The sequence below is a fragment of the Ctenopharyngodon idella genome, chromosome 24 (genome assembly GCF_019924925.1).
Source record: "Ctenopharyngodon idella isolate HZGC_01 chromosome 24, HZGC01, whole genome shotgun sequence".
Classification (NCBI taxonomy): Eukaryota; Metazoa; Chordata; class Actinopteri; order Cypriniformes; family Xenocyprididae; genus Ctenopharyngodon; species Ctenopharyngodon idella.
Window position 1 is genome coordinate 20,576,832 of NC_067243.1, and position 21,008 is coordinate 20,597,839.

The window sequence follows — 21,008 nt, forward strand, 5'->3', positions numbered from 1 at the left end:
TCCAGGGGGCGATACATATCTGTGCTATTAAACCAGAGGTCAAGCATTGAACTTACTTTAACTAACTTGCTCGACAAGATTCTCAAATTGTTGCTCCACTATGACAGTAGTCGACCTGAAAGAACTGAGAGGTTACGCGAATGTCCACTATAGCGCCACTTGTGGCAACGCTGAGAATGCAAAGTGTTTGCGTTCACGTACTTGGTAGAGTATGTTTCAGGCCATAAGTGACTGTACATCAATAACACACCTGTATACCAGGACACTGAAAATATACGGTACAGTGTGGAATGAGATGAGCTTTGTGCTGTTCGGTTAAAGCCTTTGATGATTAATGCATGCTCTGCTCTCCGCAGGACAACCAAAAACAACACCGCTTTTTCCACACTATCAAGCCTAAGCACACAACCCATAAAACACTGTTTACACTGAAAGACAAATGGCAGATGAGAGCGAGGTAGATGGGGAGAGAGGGAGGACGTTGTGTGGCTAGGGCAGCTAGGTAGTCTTGAAGGTCACAGCTGTGTTTTGCAGCTCCTTTGTTGGACTATATTTAGCGCAGACCATCTGATCTGGAGTAATGGAGGAGACAGAGAAAGAGAAAGAGACGGCAAAGAGAAAAGGACTCCAGGTGCACCACCGCCATTGAGGCACTCCAAAAATCGGCACATGGCCAAAGATGACGGGTCCTGCCCGTGACCTTTACTGTCACGGTAAACAACAGCGGGCGACATCCACGGATTGCTGAAACTCTCCATCTCTGCAGGGCCAGGTCGCCACATGTGGTCCTGTTTTATTCATGACAATGATGAATATCTTTCCCAGCAATTACAGTGTGGCTCAATAAAAAGCATTGGCTGATGGCAAAGAGGATAAGTATTAATGCCGTCATTGTGCACCCGAGGGTCTTTACAGTTTTTATAATCCATAAAACTAACTACGAGAAAAAAGCTCAGTGTTGTGGGGGTGGCACCTGCGTTGCAGTTTGCGCTCTATTTTGAAAAAGTATCGCATTCTGATGCGGTGATGTGATAAATTCATTTGGTCAACAGGAAATTATTAGTGTAATTCAGTACTTCCTTAACTGGTTTTGCATCTGACCTAAATTTTGATATTAAGTGACGACCCAACAATTTTTTTTAATGGTACAAAAGTGAACAAAAATGTCCATGTTGGCATCTGCCTGATTTGGCTAGCGTCTACCAAGTGCCCAACGAATTTGTGTCAAAATATCGTCTGACTGGACATTGTAGAGACTTTGACATCAACATACCATTCAACTTTTTCTAAAAAGTTGATAATCCTATTTATTTTTGTGACGCACCAATTGCAAAACACTGGTGTAATTCTCTAGTTTTTAACTGAAAGAGAAAGTGGAGGTAAGAACTTGGCAGGACGTCTTAACACACTCTCTTTCCTCTTTGTTAACAGATTGACAATCTGGAACCTGGCTGGTAAAATCAACCATGAAAGCAAGAGGAAAAATGTTGGATCTCATTTGTACACAAGGTTCAAACCAATGGCAGTTGTTCAGCAAATGCCATGTGACTAATCACTCTAAAACCATCATGATTATTCTGACTGGCTGATGGAACCACAAGGACGTCCACAGACTCAACGTTTACCCCTTTTCCACCAGCATGAACTGGGTGGTAGTTCTGAGCTAGTGCTATTGCCTGTTCGGAGTTGGTTCAACTGGTGAGCCTTCTAAGAACTGGTTTGCCCTTCCACTGGCCAAACACACCAACAATGGTGGACATTGCGTTACTATTGATGCTCATGGCTTTGCGAACCTACATCGGCATCCAAACACGGCGAATCCAGTGTGCTCGTGTAGCTCACCGTAATTTGTATAGACGGAGATTAAAATCGAGAATAATGATAGGTAAATAACATATTTATTATTAACGTTTGTCTTGTTGGTTACGGTAACCCCACCCCCAGCCCCTCACGCAAGCGGTTCTTACTTCTAGAACAGCAATGTTTTGGTTCTACTTACGAAGCTCTTTTTCTGGTTCAGAGCTGGTGCTTTAGGTGTCGAAAGCCAAAGAAATGATTTGAAACTAGGCTCTGGCTCTGAACCAGCACTCAAACCGCCTTGGTGGAAAAGGGGTATTTGAGACATAAAAGGTAGCAGATAGGCAAAAATATAAATCCATTTTGATTTTGATGTATGTGTCTTATCTGATGTTCTCAGAGGGACAGGAAGTTCTGCTTGATGTTCTCAAACATCCCAGATAACAGCGAAGGTTCTCAGAACTTGGGCTAATGTTCTGGCACGCTTCTCTAAAAGATATGCACAAAGGTCCAGTAACATTAATAGAACATTCTTTCAAAGTTATCTGGTCTTCCCATAATGTTTGCAAAATGATAAAATGTAATAACATTCCAGTAACTAAGAAAAAAACTGGACATTTCGAATGTTCAGAGAACACTGAGAAATAACATTTTAATAACTTAATGAGAATGTTAGGACACGTTCTTAGAATATATTTGTTAGTTGAAACCTTTTCGCCAACACGGTGCCATGCCTATTCTGGTACCATTCCATGTTTCCACCAAAGAAAAGGTGGTTCTCGAATGAAAAAAATTGGCTCCTTAAAGGGTTAGTTCACCCAAAAATGAAAATAACATCATTTATTACTCAACCTCATGCCGTTCTACACCCGTAAGATGTTCGTTAATCTTCGGAACACAAATTAAGATATTTTTGTTGAAATCCGATGGCTCAGTGAGGCCTCCATTGCCAGCAATGACATTTCTTCTCTCAAGATCCATTAATGTACTAAAAACATATTTAAATCAGTTCATGTGAGTACAGTGGTTCAATATTAATATTATAAAATGACAAGAATACTTTTGGTGCACCAAAAAACAAAATAACGACTTATATAGTGATGGCCGATTTCAAAACACTGCTTCATTAAGATTTGGAGCGTTATGAATCAGCGTGTCGAATCATGATTCGGATTGCGTGTCAAACCGCCGCTTTGGCGCTCCGAACCGCTGATTCATAACGCTCCGAAGCTTCATGAAGTAGTGTTTTGAAATCAGCCATCACTAAATAAGTCGTTATTTTGTTTTTTTTTGGTGCACCAAAAGTATTCTCGTCGCTTTATAATATTAATATTGAACTGTACTCACATGAACTGATTTAAATATGTTTTTAGTACATTAATGGATCTTGAGAGAGGAAATGTCATTGCTGGCTATGGAGGCCTCACTGAGCCATCGGATTTCAACAAAAATATCTTAATTTGTGTTCCAAAGATTAACGAAGGTCTTACGGGTGTGGAACGGCACTAGGGTGAGTAATAAATGACAGAAATTTCATTTTTGGGTGAACTAACCCTTTAATGGTTCCAGTCCTTTAAACCTATTGGTTCTAGAACCAGTTTACAAATACCCCTTTTCCACCAGCATGAAGCGGGTTCTAGTTCAGAATTAGTGCTATTGTCGTTTCAGTATTGGTTCGACTGACGAGCCTTCTAAGAACCGGTTTGCCCTTACACGGGCTAGAGAGCCAGCACAGAGCCAGGTTTTACGTCACCGTATATGCCTCATCTTTCCCAGCAACGTTAGTGTGGCAGCACCAAACACACCAAGGTTGTTCGAGATGCTTCGGCTTCTCGCAGACTGATCGACGCATGACATCAAAGTACCTTGAGAGTGATCCAAAAGCACAAGGAGTCGTGTGCTCTACAAATGCTCCCATGGCACTCCGATATTACACGCCGATTGGCCGATGCATCTCGAACAAACCTTCCATCAATAATGGTGGACGTTGCGTTACTATTAACGCTCATGGCTGTGCAAACCTACATTGCGGTCACAAGTTTCTGTTCATCTTGTTGGTCACAGTAACCTCAGTCCCTGACGTGAGCAGTTCTTCCTTCTAGACCAGTTTTGGTGCTACTTACGAACCACTTTTCCTGGTTCAGAGCTGGTGCTTTGGGTGTCGAAAGACAAAGAACTGATTTGAAACTAGGCTCTGAACCAGCGCTCAAAATGCCTTAATTGGAAAAGGGGTAAAAGCAACAACAATCCAGATTGAGAGGCAAAAAGGACATTTTCTGAACATGGCCTCTGTTTTCACAGATTCCAAATTTTTCTGACTTTACACACATGGTGCAGGTGGCGCTTCAATCCTATTGGACGACTTTCAAGGATGGTTGGCAGAGCAGATGTGCCTGTAATACCAAGAACTCTCTGAGGCAGAGAACTACTACTACAAACGATGTTAAAAGCAGCATGTTTTCGCCTACACTGCGAAACTGACAGCAACAGCCCTTCGGAGTATGTGTGTATATGTTCGTTACCGACAGCGCCTATTTTTGTTTGCACTCAGCAGGAAAGGGATAACACAGCTGAGACCATATCTGTGAAATTGAATAAGAAATGAGAATGAATGGAGGGATATGTTTGATGTCACAGACGCATGCTGGGATCGGGCACACAAACCAATGAATTTCCTGTACCCAAGTTGGTTTGTTGAGCTTCATTCCCTTAGCCAGGGTTGAATGACGTTGGAATGATGAAATGAACACGTCAAGTCGTTGGCATAAAAGAACACATTTCAGCACACTACACACACGTTGGGTTACACCACTTTGTGAAGCGCCCACGTCACATGCTTTAGTGCAAAGCTCACAAAAGCGTTAGTTTGGTTAGCTATGTTCGGGACGCTGCGTTAACCGGACCCAAAAAACTTACAGTGGTCGGGTTCTCTGAGCCGTCGGCCCTGCGGCCCTGATTCAAAACAAGAATCAGAAGAAACTTCATGAATACCTACAAACCTGAAGGTCTGTAAACATGGCAAGTGGTCAATATTGGCTTGTGTGAAGTGTGTAATTTATTCTAAAAAACTTCTGCCAATCTGGATTGTTTGAAAAACAAAAGCCAGCCAACCGGTTGGAGCCTTAAGTTGAATATCGGGCTGCTCAAAGAAACAAACAGAGCATATTTTCATAGTGCCAGAGAGTTTCCTCTCCTCATAAGTCGACCTACTGATGCTTCCAAGTATTTTACCATATAAAAAATTACACACTTCACCTTTAAATTTAAGGAGGATGGCACATTTGCAGGAAGATGAAATTCCTCTCATCCTCTACCGCTGTCACACCCTGGTTTATCTATCTAGGACACATCCAAAGGAGCGTTTTGTCAAGAGCTGCAGTACCGTCTGACAGAGGCTTTTCTCATATGCCTGTCACAAGGCTGTTCTCATATCAGCGGTGAGCAGACCTGAAACTTCAGCTCTTAAAGTTCAAATCTGTTGAATCTTATAAAAACAGGAAAACTTTAATCATGAGGGGGAAAAAACAGAAAGCCAAAAAGACTATTTGGAGATGATTTGGCTCCAATACATCACATGAATCAGATCTCTGATTTCATTTGTACCAAAACATCTTGTGTGGCAGCAACCAAGGAAAGTGAGAAAAACAGAAAGAGGATCGGACCTGCCATTGCTGATCTGTGGCGGAGAGTGTCTAGAGTGGTCCGAGGGCTCTGAGCGGCGGTCCGGAGATCGAGATCGGCTGCTTCTCTTCCTGTCGTGGGATCGGTTGGAATGATCGGAGGCCACCGAGTGGATGTCTGAAATATCTAACACAAAGATCGAATGATTTCACACCATTACAGGTGTTTGTTACAGTATACCATCTAAAGTGTCGCTATTGGGATATTCTATTTTTCCCCAAAATATCCTAATGGAATCAAATAAGAATCAGCTAAGAATTACATATAAAAAATCTGTTTTTTTTTGTTTTGCCTTGTCTTGTTTAAAAAGTCTTAAAAATACAAATTTTGGAATTGGTTTGAGTCATTTTTTTAATATTTATTTTTAGCTTAAACTTAGTTTTAGTTTTAATTGTAGTACTTCAACTTGTTTTATTTTAGTTGCCAAGTGAATATTTCTAAATTCTGTTTAAGTTTTTCAAGTTTAAGTTTTTTATCCAATATTTATAAATTATTTTATTTTAGCTTTATTCTTAATTTTTGAAGTTTCAGTTTTAGTTAACAGCAACAACACTGCTTAAAACAAGAAAAAATATTTACTAATGGCGTAAGAAAAAATATTACATATTTGGTTAATAAAATTTAAACCAAAATTAAAATGAAAACTGAAAATATAAAACTAAACGCTAACACAATATATTAATAAATACTATAATGACATATAAATAATACTAAAATACGGTTTTAAGTATAAATTGTTTTATCTAACAAAGTTTAGTGAGGTTTATGCTTAAAACAACAAAATAATAATAGTTGTCAATAGGATGAAGATAAATTTACTGAAAACAATAATTAGCTTGCTTTGTTTAGATGTTTTACTGTAAAACAAAATGTATTTATAACTAAATTTCAAAACTTGGGTGGATAAACTGATATTCTAAAGGGTAAATATAAAAATGAATTTATTAAGGAGGAACTGCTTTGAGAATCAAAGTTACAGCATTTTAACTAATATATATATATATATATATATATATATATATATATGTGACCCTGGACCACAAAACCAGTCGTAAGTCACACGGGTATATTTGTAGCAATAGACAACAATACATTGTATGGGTCAAAATTATCGATTTTTCTTTTATGCCAAAAATCATTAGGATATCAAGTAAAGATCATGTTCCATGAAGATATTTAGTAAATTTTCTACCGTAGATATATCAAAAAAATTATTTTTGTAAGTAATATGTGTTGCTAAGGACTTCATTTGGACAACTTTAAAGGCGATTTTCTCAATATTTTGATTTTTTTTGCACCCTCAGATTCCAGATTTTCAAATAGTTGTATCTCGGCCAAATATTGTCATATCCTAACAACCATACATCTATGGGAAGCTTATTTATTCAGCTTTCAGATGATGTATAGACCTCAATTTAAAAAAAATTGACCCTTATGACTGGTTTTGTGGTCCAGGGTCACATAAAAGCATCATTAGCAGGTAGAATTGAAAATAATAAATCGAATCCACTTTGACTGGTAGGTGTGTGTGCTGTACAGAGACTCTCTCACCATCTCTGTCAGAGGCATTAGCTGAAGGTATGCTGTCATCCATGTCGGGGATATTGAGCAAGGTCGCCCTCTCGTCTCTCTGCACTACCATCTTCAGCTTGCCTTTTGACCTCTCGATCAGCTTCTTAGCATCGATCAGGGAAAGATTCTCAGTCACCGTACCATTAATCTAGAAGCAGAGTACATATTAAAAAAAAGATGTGAACAAGGTCATTAATCTCCATTAGCAAATGTCTGCATTCTTTCATAATTCCTCACCAAAATGCGTCACTTCGGTCACGCTCATCACTTAATACACTCCCTTCTCTCCCTCCATCTGTTTTCCCTCCCCTACAGGTGGTAATTTATCTTACCTTGAGCACCACGTCTCCCTCCTGTATGTTTCCGTCTCGGGCTGCCAAGCTCTCGGGGGAAATGTCCTTTACGAAGATGTGGCTGGCCAGGCGAAGCCCGTATTCTGCTTACAGAGTAAACCGAAAAAGCACATACACCATGTTAGCATATGTTAGCTATAAAGTCACTCTTTTCCTGATGGAAACCTGCACACACAACCCTTTTTTCATGTAAGTTTTTCAGCCTTTAAGACTAAGCAGTAGCCACTACAGGAAGGTTCCTTCAGTGGTGGGCGGGAATAACCGGCAAGTGGCAATCTCATTGGCTAGTGTTCACTTACTACTGTCCATGTTTTGATTTCAGCAAATCAGTTCAAGTGAATGCAGATAATGTAATCAATATTCATGAGCCAGGCAGCGCATTTTATATTATTAGTAGTTGACTAGTAGTAGAATTTGTAGTAGTAGTATTATTTCATTAGTATTTTTATTAGTTTTTAGCATTAGTTTTACCATAAAAATAAAAAATGCTTGATTGACTGATGTTCACGCTAGTTTAGTTCACATATGAATGTATCTTTGTAAAAAGCTGTCATTTTGTGAATAGAAGCACATTCTAAATCTTATGTAAATCTTAAGTCAGTCACAGGCGATCCACACTCCAATCCAGAAGGGGCTGTGCAGCGCACAGTAATGCAACGCCGTTTGCTAACTGTGACAACAGCAAAAAAAGTAGAAGAACAGATGATCTATGCATAGATATGTCTACACGTAATCTCTCAACCAGTGTTTCATCAATATAACAGCTTGAGAACAATATCTCACGTAGCATTACATTTACCTCAGGCAAGTCATTTAGTGTCCACAGCATGTTAGTTCACAAGAGAAACGAACTCTAGAGGGGAGCATTTCACTAAATATATGCACTATATTCACTTATATATTCATTATATTTACTTTAACTGTTAGTAATGTCTTATTTAATATATGTTTAAATACATTTGTCATAAAAACAAGTTATGACAGCACCTATGTAAATGATTATATTTCAAAAATGAATTGGAGTAGAAAAATAACAAATTTTTTTTTTTAATAATTTACATGTAGAAGTTAATGCAAAACCTGCCTTATGTGCAATTTACATGTTTTTTTTTTTTTAGTGTTATTATATCTAAAAATAAATAGCAGCTGAATTTAATAGTTTGGGCTCTGTTGTCAATTGTAACCTTTATTATAGTAATGTGCAAGAAAGGTTTCCCTGTATATAGTTTACAGCAATAACTGAGATAGATTTTTTTATCCTTAAGAAAATGTTAATTATAATTGAATTTATTTAAAGAGAGAGACACAATTTGTTCAATAAACCACTGCTTAATAAAAAAGAAGCAATTTAATGTTTAGTTTTCTCCCCCCTGCTGTACTGAACCCGTACCGAACCGTGACTTCAATACCGAGGTACGTACTGAACCGTCATGTTTGTGTACCGTTACACCCCTAATTTTATATATATATACACATATGAGAGAGCGAGAGAGAGTCTAAAAGGAGATGACTTAAAAATGATTGCCACGGTGTGCGTAGAGAGTTGACATAGCAAAATGTCATTGGGCCTAAACGTTAAACTTCAAATACGTTCTGACTGGATGTGATTATGCTGTTTCGTGCAGCATTTTCAATTTAATTGTGGACAGACCAGCTGGAAACTTGTGCCATGTCAGGAACAACACTGTTATAACTGGTAAAGACAAAGTGATTGGACGACGTTGGTCGGCAGGGTCGAAGCGGCCATGTTCACCTTCATTTTTGCGGGACTTGATGAGGGTGACCTTGGCTGGGCGTGGGGGGAGGTTGGAGGACACAGAGTGGCGGTCCGAGTGTGGGGACAGACTCCTCTCTCTAGAGCCGCTGCGCTCTCTGTCTCGGTCCCTCCTCCCGCCCAGCCGGTCACCCCTGCCACTCCTCCGGCCTGCGGCCCCACCCCCACTGTAGGCGCTGGGTCCGCTCCGTCCGCTCCGTGACTCGTAGATCTCTTCTTCGTAGCTGTCATCGTCCTCGTCGTGCTCTGACATGGTCTCGCGTTCACCCGGGCGCCCCATCGGGATCTGCACCTTCCTCTTTCTCCTGATGGTCTGGACAGAAGGAGAAACAGACAAGATTATTCACAACAGTCTCACTTTCTGGGCACATTTTTCATCTCCAATACATCTTTAAAACATTCTCTTATGGATTTTAGTGCAAAATAAATTAATAAAAGGTGGTCCAAAAGTGGGAGACTACTTTTGACAAACAAACAAGTAAATTCTACATATAAATATCTATATAAATATAATATATATATTTATATTATATTTATGTAATATATAAATAAAAGTGGGATACATACTATTTTTGCATTCTTCCCACTTTTCCGAAGTTGCTGCACTGCATATGCGTGATCCACGTTATCCATGGAGACGGCGTTGACCATCACCACTCTGTCATTCTCCCTGCCGGGGGCAAAAAGAGCACAGAGCAGTAAGCAAAAGTGCCACTCCAACTGATCTCAGCGCAGAGCTTGATCAGCAGTCCTGTGCGCTCATGCGTTTACATGTTAAGATTCTCCATGAGGGTGAAGAGCAGTTTTCAGATAATAAAAAAAAATTAAATAAACAAATGATATAATATATTATATAATCAACTGATTACTTTGAGTAATCAGAGCATTCTGGAAAAGAAAATCTTTCACCATGGTCCATAAAATTAATACATTTAAAATAAATATATTTGATAATAAAACTAAATGTACAATGAGTCCAACTGTACTGTCTGAGAACTAGTGAAAATGCTTTTAATTTGCACTTTTCTAATTTAATGCAAATGTTATCATTACAAATTTATATAATTTTAGTAATGAGTATATATAAATTATATTTAATCAATAAAAAAAAATCTTTAGGTGGCATTCTAACATCATCAGATATTTCTGGAAATAGTCCATAATGTGTTCAGGAGTAATTCATAAAAATATACAGTAGTGACCAAAACATGTCCAAAGGGAAATGACCCTACAAGTTTGATTAAGCCATCAAAATATGAGGAAAAAATGTGATATTTTTTAAATATGACAGAAGAACACAATACTACAATTGGTCAAGGTATTCCAATTGACAATTATCTGGAAAAAAGACAAAAAATGCATAGAAAAACAAAAAGCTCACAGGAAAAAGTATACACTGACTACAACATAATCAGTTAATAATATTTCATTGTTCTCTCTTGAACACATGCAAAAACATCATTTCTTTGTATGACAGTCTGGCCAAAAATTATGTCCGCCAAATTTGCCATGTTTCATTGCGTTTTCACAAATAAAACAATTGACTCCAAGCACAACTATGCAATATGCTTACAAAATCTTTTATATAATATTTGAATAAAGTTTTCCTAGCCTGGACACTTTTGGCCACTACCAAGTGTTGGGGCGTTACAAGTAAAGCAAGTTACGTAATCAGATTACTTTTTTCAAGTAACTAGTAAAGTAACGCATTACTTTTAAATTTACAACAAAATATCTGAGTTACTTTTTCAAATAAGTAACGCAAGTTACTTTGTTTTCACATTTATTGACTGACTGTCCTCATGTTGAGAGAAATCAGGAGCAAGTACATAGGCGCTGTGTAAACACAATGGTTATTGTAATTCTACACTAAATGCGAACATGCATTTGCTTCTCCTGCGTCCTATTCTTCTTTACTCCAGAATGGCAGCACAGCTGAAAGGCTTGTTCGTTTGAGCTGCGCCTTCTGCTGTACAGGCATGAATTTGCATTTCCTTCAGCCTGAAGCTCATTCATTTCACTTTTTGTGTGTAAGGGCCTTTACATTTGCCAGAATAGAACTTTTTTTGTTGTTATAAAAGCAAACAAACAAATAGTCCAGCCCAGATGATAAAAAGTAACTCAAAAGTAACATAACGCATTACTTTCCATTAAAAGTAACACAATTAGTTACTTTTTTTAGGGAGTAACGCAATATTGTAATGCATTACTTTTAAAAGTAACTTACCCCAATACTAGCCACTACTGTTTGTGTTTTATTAAAAACTCAATGTTTATATTATTGACATTTCATTCTATTTTATCAAACTCATCTACTTCAAATCAAATTCAGGAATTAAACTGGAAGTGAATTGGCATTCTGGTAAACAGCCCTGGCAAAGAGGGTAAGAGATCAGCCTTACTGCAGCAAGCCCTCGGCTGGGCCTCCCTTCAGCACATCAGAGATGACGATCGACGTCTCCCCGCTCTGAAAGTGAGGGTTATCCCTTCCGCCTGAGATAGCGATCCCAAAGCCAAACCCTGGTGCCTGTGAGACACACATTTACATGTTATCCAACAGGTGAGAGGGACACTAAAACATTCACATCACAGTGGAAGAGCTAGAGAGGGACAGAATAGGATAGAGAGAATGAAAAGATAAGATCGGAAGTATGGAAAGGGAAGATAAATGAGGGGGTGTGATGGTCAGAGAGATACAGAGAGAGGGCAGAGAAGGGCAGAGAGATAGAAAGACCTTATCACTGATATAAAGAGGAGAGAAACAATACGATAAAACTGAATTCTGCAACAGTTCATAAATTGTTGACTTGAACAGTTTTGGCTGTAACAGTTACAAGTAATGTGCAGTAAAACATATTGAAGTAACAAAGTAACATGTTGCTAAACTTTAACGCACATAACTGATATATTGGACATTAGTTTAGACTGCCGCCTTCTATATTAAGTTGCCTTTATCAGATCATCTACCGTCATGGCGGATCAACAGTTTGTAGTCAGTGTTAGCTGCTAACTAGCATAGCTAGCTAGCATAACTGCAATGTGTTGGCCAAGCATGAGCATCTACGTACCTTCACAGATGTTTCTGGCCTTATGTAGTGCATGTGACACCAAGTGTTCATTGTATGCAAGTAATGTAACAAAACTACAACACAAAGTTAACTTATGCTGCCTTAAGCCCTTCATTTGTACGCGTATGCTAGTGTGCGCGCAGTGTCAAACGCACAGTCTTGGAAAGTATGACTCGTACACGTACACAGGCGTTCGACGCATGCACAGTTTTGAAAAATCTCTCGCCACGAGTTACAATGGTGCGCGTACATACTCCTTTGATGATGAAATTTGCGTCACACGCACTGTACACTTACTGTCGCGTACGCGTAAAAAGTGAACTATATTTTGTGCTTTATACGTGACTTATAGGTCCTATCTGAAATTTCCTATTTCATACTTCTGAAGTCGTGATTATGAGCTTGTTAGGGCTGTCAAAAAAAAACTACATTTGAATTTTATACTTAACCATTACTAATATTCAAAATATATTCGAATTTAAAAGGCATAATTTCAGTTAGAGGGAAAAAGCTTTTGGCTTGTCTCTCCACAAGAGGGCGCAATGAGCAAAATATTACAATTAAATTGTTTATTCAAAGCAATGAAATAACATGACTGTCTGCACAAAAAAAAAAAGTGCATTACGTTTAAACTAACATTTAAAAATCAAATATAATTTCGCAAACGGTTAAAGATGTCCGTCTAGCACTTGTTTACATTGAAAACAATGGAAAAGCAGTGCAGAAAATGAGTTTTGCGTGAATGGCTTGGTCACGGTTTTGACGTAACCAAGATCTTCCCCGCATTGAGCTTCTCTATTTCTGCAATGTTCTGAATGAACAACGCAACAGCACCGCATCAAGTGGGTTCAACTGGATAGGCTACGAAAAACATTAAAACGTAACAATTCTTACATTATCATCGCATCTCGTTCACCACCTGACGCACACCTAAAATTCCAATGCACCGTTTTTGCATTTGAAGGTGGATTTTTATTTTAAATTCGATGAATATTTGAAATTGTAACCTTAATTTGACAGCTCTAGAGCTCGTCGCATTCAAGTGCATTGTTGTCAGAAAGAAGAAAAATCATGGAGGACGCCAGGTTTATTCTTGCCTATTTCTTGAGGGAAAGCCAAAATGTATTAAAGATTTAATTTTGAATAAACCAGCAATCGTTCTCCCCTGTTTCTCCATGTTTACATTTTATGGCCCGCCCAACTCGGAAACTCAGGCTTCAAATTTATCTCTGAGTTTCCCAGTAGTAAATGCGACTTGAGAGCTAGTTCAGGTTCGATTTCCCACTAGGAAACTCGCATTTACGATAATCCCGATAGCACGTATTTTGTACTTTTATTAAGTAACCCAATAATGTAACATTATTTAATGTAACACCAAAAATGTTTTTGTTTTCCCCTAAAAAATTTTGGTTATAATTCTTGAAAATAAATATATTTTGTATTCTTTTTTCCACTTGCTCTTGCTTAAATACCCATAAACCTGTTTCTTTCCTGTTTTGAGGTATTTCCTATTGAAAGAGGAAGTCTGGGCAGGACTTTTTTAAATTAGCCAATAGATTACAGTTACAACCATGACCAACCTAGTCAGAGGTTTGACTTCATGTGGTCTTTAAAACAAGTCAAAATAAATCTGTCAGCTGAATGTAATGTTCTTTAACAAGTAAAACAAAACAAAAATGTGATTCTACCAAATTTCTAAAAGTTTTTATTTTATTACACAGATCACACATGACTTGAGAAGTATCCATACTTGGATTCCAGACACAAATCAAAAGAGAGGATTAGATTCTCACCCTGTGCAGAGTTACAGTGTGCTGTTCCCATATTACAGTCTCCTCCATTGCTGCACTCTGTATTGAGAGAAACAAAAAAGCAGAGAGAAAGAGATTAATAGAGAAACACAAATCGTTAGATTAACATCAACAACTTTAATTGGTTACATTCCCACACGGATGCAGATGCATTCATTAAAACCAAGCGAGTTACACATTCGGAAATGTCTTTGAAAGCGTTTCAGAACATCCGTAAATACGTTTAGAAATCCTCCATAGAGTCTAAATGATCTTCCTACAGGTTATGTAGCAGACTCGGAAATTATGTAACACAACAGACAAGGAAACAACAAAGGATTGAGGAACAGAAAGGACTGCTGACATACAGCAAAGCCACCTGAGGTGCTCAAACATTGATTTATTCACTTATTTCTCCATGGCTTCTGCAATGCAGTCACCTCGAACAGCAGCTTCGCACAACGCCTGTGCTGCACAACTGTGCTCCTATAGATCATCAGATCCTTCGAAGAAAACAGTCTTAATCTAATCAAACATTTAGAGAATGATTTTATGTAGTTGTAAGTGCTGATAATGTGCGGCAAAATAAACACCAAGAGGGTGATGCAGAGGGTTTCAACTGTGAGCTTGAAGGATCGTGGGTTGTAGCTCTAGAAATGTTCCATGAGGGCAACTGTGCTGCCCACTCAATCACGTCTGTGGCAAGACCTCAAGTGAGGAAATCCATGAAGGATGAGGAATGTCAGCAGTGTCAGGACCGGAGGCAGCACCTGACAGGATATCCACGACTTCACGTACACGCGCGCGCGCACACACACACACACACACACACACACACACACACACACACACACACACACACACACACACACACACACACACTCAAACATATATCTATTAACAGCAATTCTTCACTCTCTCCTCATACGAGTTGTATAAGATTTTTCGTCTCACTAAAGAGGGAATCTGTCTTACAAAACAAAACCACATATAAGATCCCTGAACAACTGCTAAAACTTTGACCTAAAATCACTAAGATGTGAATTATTTATTGTACGCAAGACAGTGGGATGGATAAAAACATTGAGTGTCCGCATTGGAGCTACGCAAGCTAGAAAATAAGCAATATTTTTCATCATTTTCAAGACATCTAATATATATTTCGATGTTAACTGTAGCCAATTAGATTCAAAATGTAAAAAGAAAAAAAAAAAAAAAAATCATGAAATAAATACTAAAAATCTAAATATTCAATCATTGAATAAACAAGGAAAAATAAATTAAACTATTAAATATATATTTAATAAATTAAAAAAAGTTATATAATATATAATTATTTTAATAATCATTAAAAATAAGTTTAAAATTGATTTAATATTTTTTATTATTTATATTGCCTAATATAAAATCTGTTACTTTAGTATAATTTATATACTAATATAGCACTTTTTAATATTCTTAATTAGCTTTTATTTTAATTTTATTTTAAGTTTTAGTAATTTTGTTATGTGGTTTTGTCAATTTTATTAGTTTTTGTTTTTATACATTTCTATTTAGCTTTAATTTTTTATTTCAGTTTTAGTAATTTCTTACTTTAAATTACAAAAAAAGTTAGTTGTTAAGGCAACTTTCCTAATTTATATAGTCTTTTTATGTATAAATTATTAAATAATTATATATAATTTATTATTTATATAATTTTTATATAGTTTTTTTTATATAGTCATCTAATATTTATATTTTATTTTAGCTTTATTTCAGTAACCAAAAACAATTAGTAATAGTTTTAATTACTAACACAACTGTATTACATTTACAGTAATTTTGCGGCAATATTTAAAAAATACTTTTCTTGTTAACAATAAATTGCCATAAAAGTATGAAATATCAAATATGAGACCAAAAAAACATAGCAAAAAAAAAAAAAAAGTACATATTTTGCCTAAAGGTTCAATAGACGGTTTAAATAATAATAATAATAATAAAAAATAAAAAAAAATCTGACTATAATTCAGGCTTTTCAGGGTTAAATGATCCCAAATTCCAATGGGACATTCCAAAACAGAAATCTTCAACGCAACAGGAAGCGTATGTGTGCAAATCCACAGGTACGGTATGTTCGAATGAAGAGCTTTGGATGTGTAAATGGAGCTTTCTGTAACAAATGGAAACCGTGATGAGAGGTTGATGGCCTTCTGTGTGAAGTACAAGCGATTGCCTCCTGACCTCACGGCGATAGAGGAAGGATGAATGACGTCCCCGTGTCACATCTTCACGAGCTGAGAGATCAAGTCTCAGTCCATCCTTCCAGTGCCTTTGACCTCGCAGATAATAACTCAGGTCTCGTTCGCTTCACAGCTCTGACTTCCCGTCACGTTGGGCCCGTCTCAAACCGCACACTACATCTTGTTAGCGTGCAGCTAGTTAAATAGATCTACTACAATCTGACAGCAAGAGTTATGGTTATCGGTCTCTTGCCAAGGCTACGAATCGCCTGCGGTCTGATCCCTTTAATCTCAACTGCGTTTTATAAAGAGCCCGTGAATTCTGAAGATCAAGCAGTTTTGGTTCGACTAGCACGCTAATCTGACCAAATGAAGTCTGTCGACAAGAGGGACTCATTAGTCCAACCTCTGCTATCTTTTCACGGTCGAGCGTTATACTTTGTGGTCTTTCATTCACTAGATTAAACTGATAATCATGATTATTTTACTCAAAAATCATAATTATTAATAGTGAACACGCATGTGCATAGTTGGCAGGTTAGGAAGAATAAGTAAGACACCAAACAGAAAATGTATCCATTTAAGAGAAAAGCTCTGATTGGGGGATTAAACTCTTGACATCTGGCAACCGAAAGCATGAAAGCTTGTTACCAACGCAAGATAACGCAAATGTCAAATGAAAATTAAACCTTTTCAGGATAAATAACCAGCAGGCAAATATTATGCTTCATTAATTGAGAAATGCAAAAATCGTGAGCACAATTAAAGAGGACCTATAATGCTTCTTTTCCAACTTTCTTTAGTGTATAATGTTGCTGTTTGAGCATGAAAAAAGGTCTGTAAAGTTAAAAAGCACAATTTCACTCCAAAGGGAGTTATTCTTTATATCAGTAAGCACTGTTTCTGAACTCGTTCCCGGAATTTCCACCCAAGACATATGCAAAAAATACCAAAAAACTGGTTGAATTGCGTTGGTAGTGTGTTGAAACTTGTGGTTATGGTAAGGGGCGTGACACTTCTGAAACACACTTGAAAATGTTGACTAGGTATGTGACGTGAGGAAATTTTGAACCGTTAATAAATGTGTGACAACACATTGGAATTTTTACCACTTTTTCCACCTTTTAAATCGCTTACGGTGCGTGTCCATGACTCCACGTCCACAGGAATGAACTGAAAACGCTCGTTTTGCTTCGCGCCAGTGAACACGCACCATTATGAATGCGCGTTTTCAAATTAGCAGCAAATCTGGGGCGGCAATTGCTTGAATAGTTCAATATTATTCTTAATGAAAAGCAACAACAACAAAACAATATAATGACAAACTCGCTTAAATAGGCACTTTTACATTTCGGTTTGAAACCAAATCATCCGCCATCGTCTTGTCAGTCGAGTGAGGCGAAATGGGCGAAGTGAGGTGAAAACTGACTCCTACTGCTCATGTGTGCTGCAACTCTTGTTCGGCTCACGCTGAATTGACCCTTCGCAAAGACCCGCCCCCCTTAGTTACTGTTGCTTTGTCTGACAAGCCATGGCGCTGTCATGCCACACAGAGTGAAAAATACATTGCAGAGCAAAGAGGACACTGACAACACGTCGACAGACAAGACAGAACAGGTTACTTATGATATGAAACAAAGTCCCAGCTTTCAAATTGTGTAATTTTTTAAGAAATTCAAACAATAAAAAACGTTTTGTAGCTCTTTAATGTGTCGTGACAGATTGCTGTAGCGCCTCAGCTCAAGCGGCTCGTGAACCTACTCGTCTTCCTACTAGTTAATTTATAGCATCAAATGAACATGAATGAACATCAGAAGGAATGTTGTTTCAAACGCAGAAAGACGTCAGTACACACCATTTTTCAAGTTCAAGCCCACCGAGGTTAATCTTATAACTCCTGACTGCTTTGTCGGACAAAATGGCGGATTCGGCGTTATGATTGGTTAAATCGTTGGTCAATCAAACTCCTGGCGAAGGGTCAATTGAGCAGACGTGTTCAGTTTTTAATTGTAGAGTCTGATCTCTAACTGAACTAAATGATTTTTATTATTATTTAAAATTTAAAAAACGACAGTGGGGGGCAGTGCCGAGGTGGGCAAGTGATGTAACACCGGTAACACCGACTATTGCAGCAAGCCTACTGTTGACCAATCACAACACACTGGTCAAGCAGACCAATCAGAGCGCATCGCACTTTTCGGAAGCAGGGGCTTCATAAAGAAACAAAGTGTTACTGACAGACTGGGAAAAGAGGTGCTGCAACAATGTAAAATGTGAAAAGTAATGTTTTTTATTGTTTTTAATACAATTTATTCTGCCAATCGGGACAGGCTAAATACAACGGCAATACAACGGCAGTAACATCAGCCAAACAAGCTACAATTCAAGATTATAGCTTAATTAAACATGACTGACGGACTATGAATTCAAATAAAACCCAGAGCAGATGCCGGGAAAGAAATAATAGGGAAGGAGGAAGGAGAGCGAATACAAGGGCAGTGCCTTGTGGGAAATGTGCTGACCTAGGGGACAATTACTGCAAGCTCAACCCTTCACCTGTGCCCTGCATGGCAATGAGGATCTGTTTGGATCGATTTGGTGCTATTAACATATCCTGCATCTTTGCAAGGCTTGTTAAAGCCACAGCTACTCTCAGAGGGATAGTCGTGCTGGCCTTTTCATGGCGTATTGTAAGAAAACGTAAGCTAGAAAAGGCTATACTTATAAAAAAAATAAAATAAAATAAAAAAAAAAAATAACGCCAACTAGTCATTTAACTAAAAGGACATGATGTAAGCTGAAATCAAACCCGTGTCCTCGTCTTTTCTGCCCACTGCCCACTGCCCACTGGGAAGTCACTCAGATTTAGTCAGTGACTCCAAATCATTGCGTTCATTCCCTCCGCAGCTAACAAGCTCATTACATCACGTGGAAGGAAGTGGATTAGAAATTCAATCTGCCTCTTGTACAACCTAGTCCTCTCTCCCTTGCTGAATGTGAAAAAAGGAAATGCATGAGAAGTGGTGTAAATGTTCAGTGCATCCAACAGAGATGGCCGATTCCTAGTGTTCTGTAACTAATGCTACTTGCTTTGAACGAGCACACTTCTGATCTGTCAGATTTGCCATCCAGGGCATTAGACATTCACTCTCTGGAACAACAGGCTGAATCATAGAAATCTTCCGAACAAGAAACCAAAGAGCACAGGAAGACCGTAATCCAGCAAGTTAAAGCCTCGAGAGCTACTGTAAGACCGCAAGAGAACGTCCTTGAAAGATGATTCACATGAACTGTTTATTTGTCTTCTTGGAGATGCATTACATACTATGAGACAGCATTTTAAAGAGATAGCTCACCCAACATTTACTCATGTTGTTCTGTACAGCACAAAAGAAGGTATTTTAAGAAATGTGTAAGTGGGTTTTCCTGACCATGCAATGAAAGGGCAAACCATTATGTTTTTATTACCTTAGAATGAGCCATTTCTATTTACACATACCACGGGTCCCCCTACAACGAATTCGCCATTTTGCGCCACCATGTCTCTACAGTAGCCCTAAATGGACAAACTGCTATACAGAGCGCGTTTGCTTGATTGGCTACTCTCTGCTGTCGACGACATCTTTGTCCTGTGTCGGCCACCATCAAACAATCTCAGAATGCATTGCGATGAGTTCAGTGGAAAAAAATATGCTTATTAACTGAGAATTTAACGTAGCATCATGCTAATATCCAACTCAAACCAACTTAATCAATTGCAAGTCACGTCTCGATTGTCGTTGCAGCATTCCAAATCGGTCACTTGTGAGGTTCTGCGGAGGATAGGATGACACCTTAGAAGTCAGCTAACTATGTAGGCAGTAGACAATTTGGTAGCTCACTAGGCTTTGAAACAGAGCTTTGGATTTATCCTGTTAAACACAACATTACTCATCCTTCAGTTCCTCCTGAGGGTCTAGGCAAGCTGCCAGACGGCTCCAGAGTTGGAGGGTATGGAAAGAAACTTACCCAGGAATTACACAGCACTAAGAGGGGGTACAAACGATTTGTTGCCTTAACACAGACAGCTTTAAAAATATATAAGAAAATGTGAAGAAAATACAAAGAAATATATGTATACAAGGATTTTTTGCAGCAACTGACAAGCAGAAATCCCACTTGAGGGGAAACAATATGGTACTTAAATATTCATAAACAGAAGTATGGAAAACGCAGGGCGACTGAAGCCCGGCTGGGAAAAGTTTGCACTCTGGAGAGCCAAAGGAGGGTTGGGAGGATTTATGCCCATCTTAAGCCTGATCGGCGCCGTAAAAACGCTGATGCAACATACCCTGCACCATTTTGCCAGAATTTATGGGTGGTTTTCATCGGCCAGTCGAAAATCTAACAAAGGGGCCACTTGATTCCTGTTGACAGTAAATCTTATTTCACAGTTTCTTCTGAAGTTTTGCTAAGTTTACACACAGTGAAAGAGCTCTTTAGAGAGCTTGACGGTCGTCTTTTATTGCACTACAAAGGCAGAACATGACTGGGCAATACAGTTCCTGACTTTTAGCAACCCGTTCAAAACTGACCCGAAGGCACAGAAAAGCTGCACGTTTATGACTTTTGTTTGGTTCTCTAGTTTCGAAATTCAAAGAAACACATATATTCACAACAAACTCTGATTCTGTATTTTCAAGCTAAGCATGACAACATTACTTTTGCTGCAAAGGCGGCCCACTTTACTTTAGCTAACAGCAAAAAGG

At 38.2% G+C, this 21,008-nt stretch overlaps 1 protein-coding gene across 7 annotated transcripts in view; it reads right to left on the bottom strand.

The window, feature by feature from the left end:
* tjp1b (tight junction protein 1b) overlaps positions 1–21,008 on the bottom strand; it is a 124,123-nt gene that overhangs the window by 27,756 nt on the left and 75,359 nt on the right. For 3 of the 7 annotated variants that reach the window (XM_051885088.1, XM_051885087.1, XM_051885084.1), the window contains exons 4-10: positions 14,039–14,095; positions 11,580–11,704; positions 9,745–9,847; positions 9,157–9,490; positions 7,383–7,486; positions 7,030–7,198; positions 5,460–5,604 (exon numbers count right to left, since the gene is read on the bottom strand). In XM_051885088.1, the coding sequence (XP_051741048.1) occupies positions 5,460–5,604; positions 7,030–7,198; positions 7,383–7,486; positions 9,157–9,490; positions 9,745–9,847; positions 11,580–11,704; positions 14,039–14,095 (1,037 nt within the window). Of the gene's footprint in view, positions 1–4,713; positions 4,750–5,459; positions 5,605–7,029; positions 7,199–7,382; positions 7,490–9,156; positions 9,491–9,744; positions 9,848–11,579; positions 11,720–14,038; positions 14,096–21,008 lie in introns of those variants that run through there. The other 4 variants (XM_051885082.1, XM_051885085.1, XM_051885083.1 and 1 more) reach the window with 3 other exon arrangements.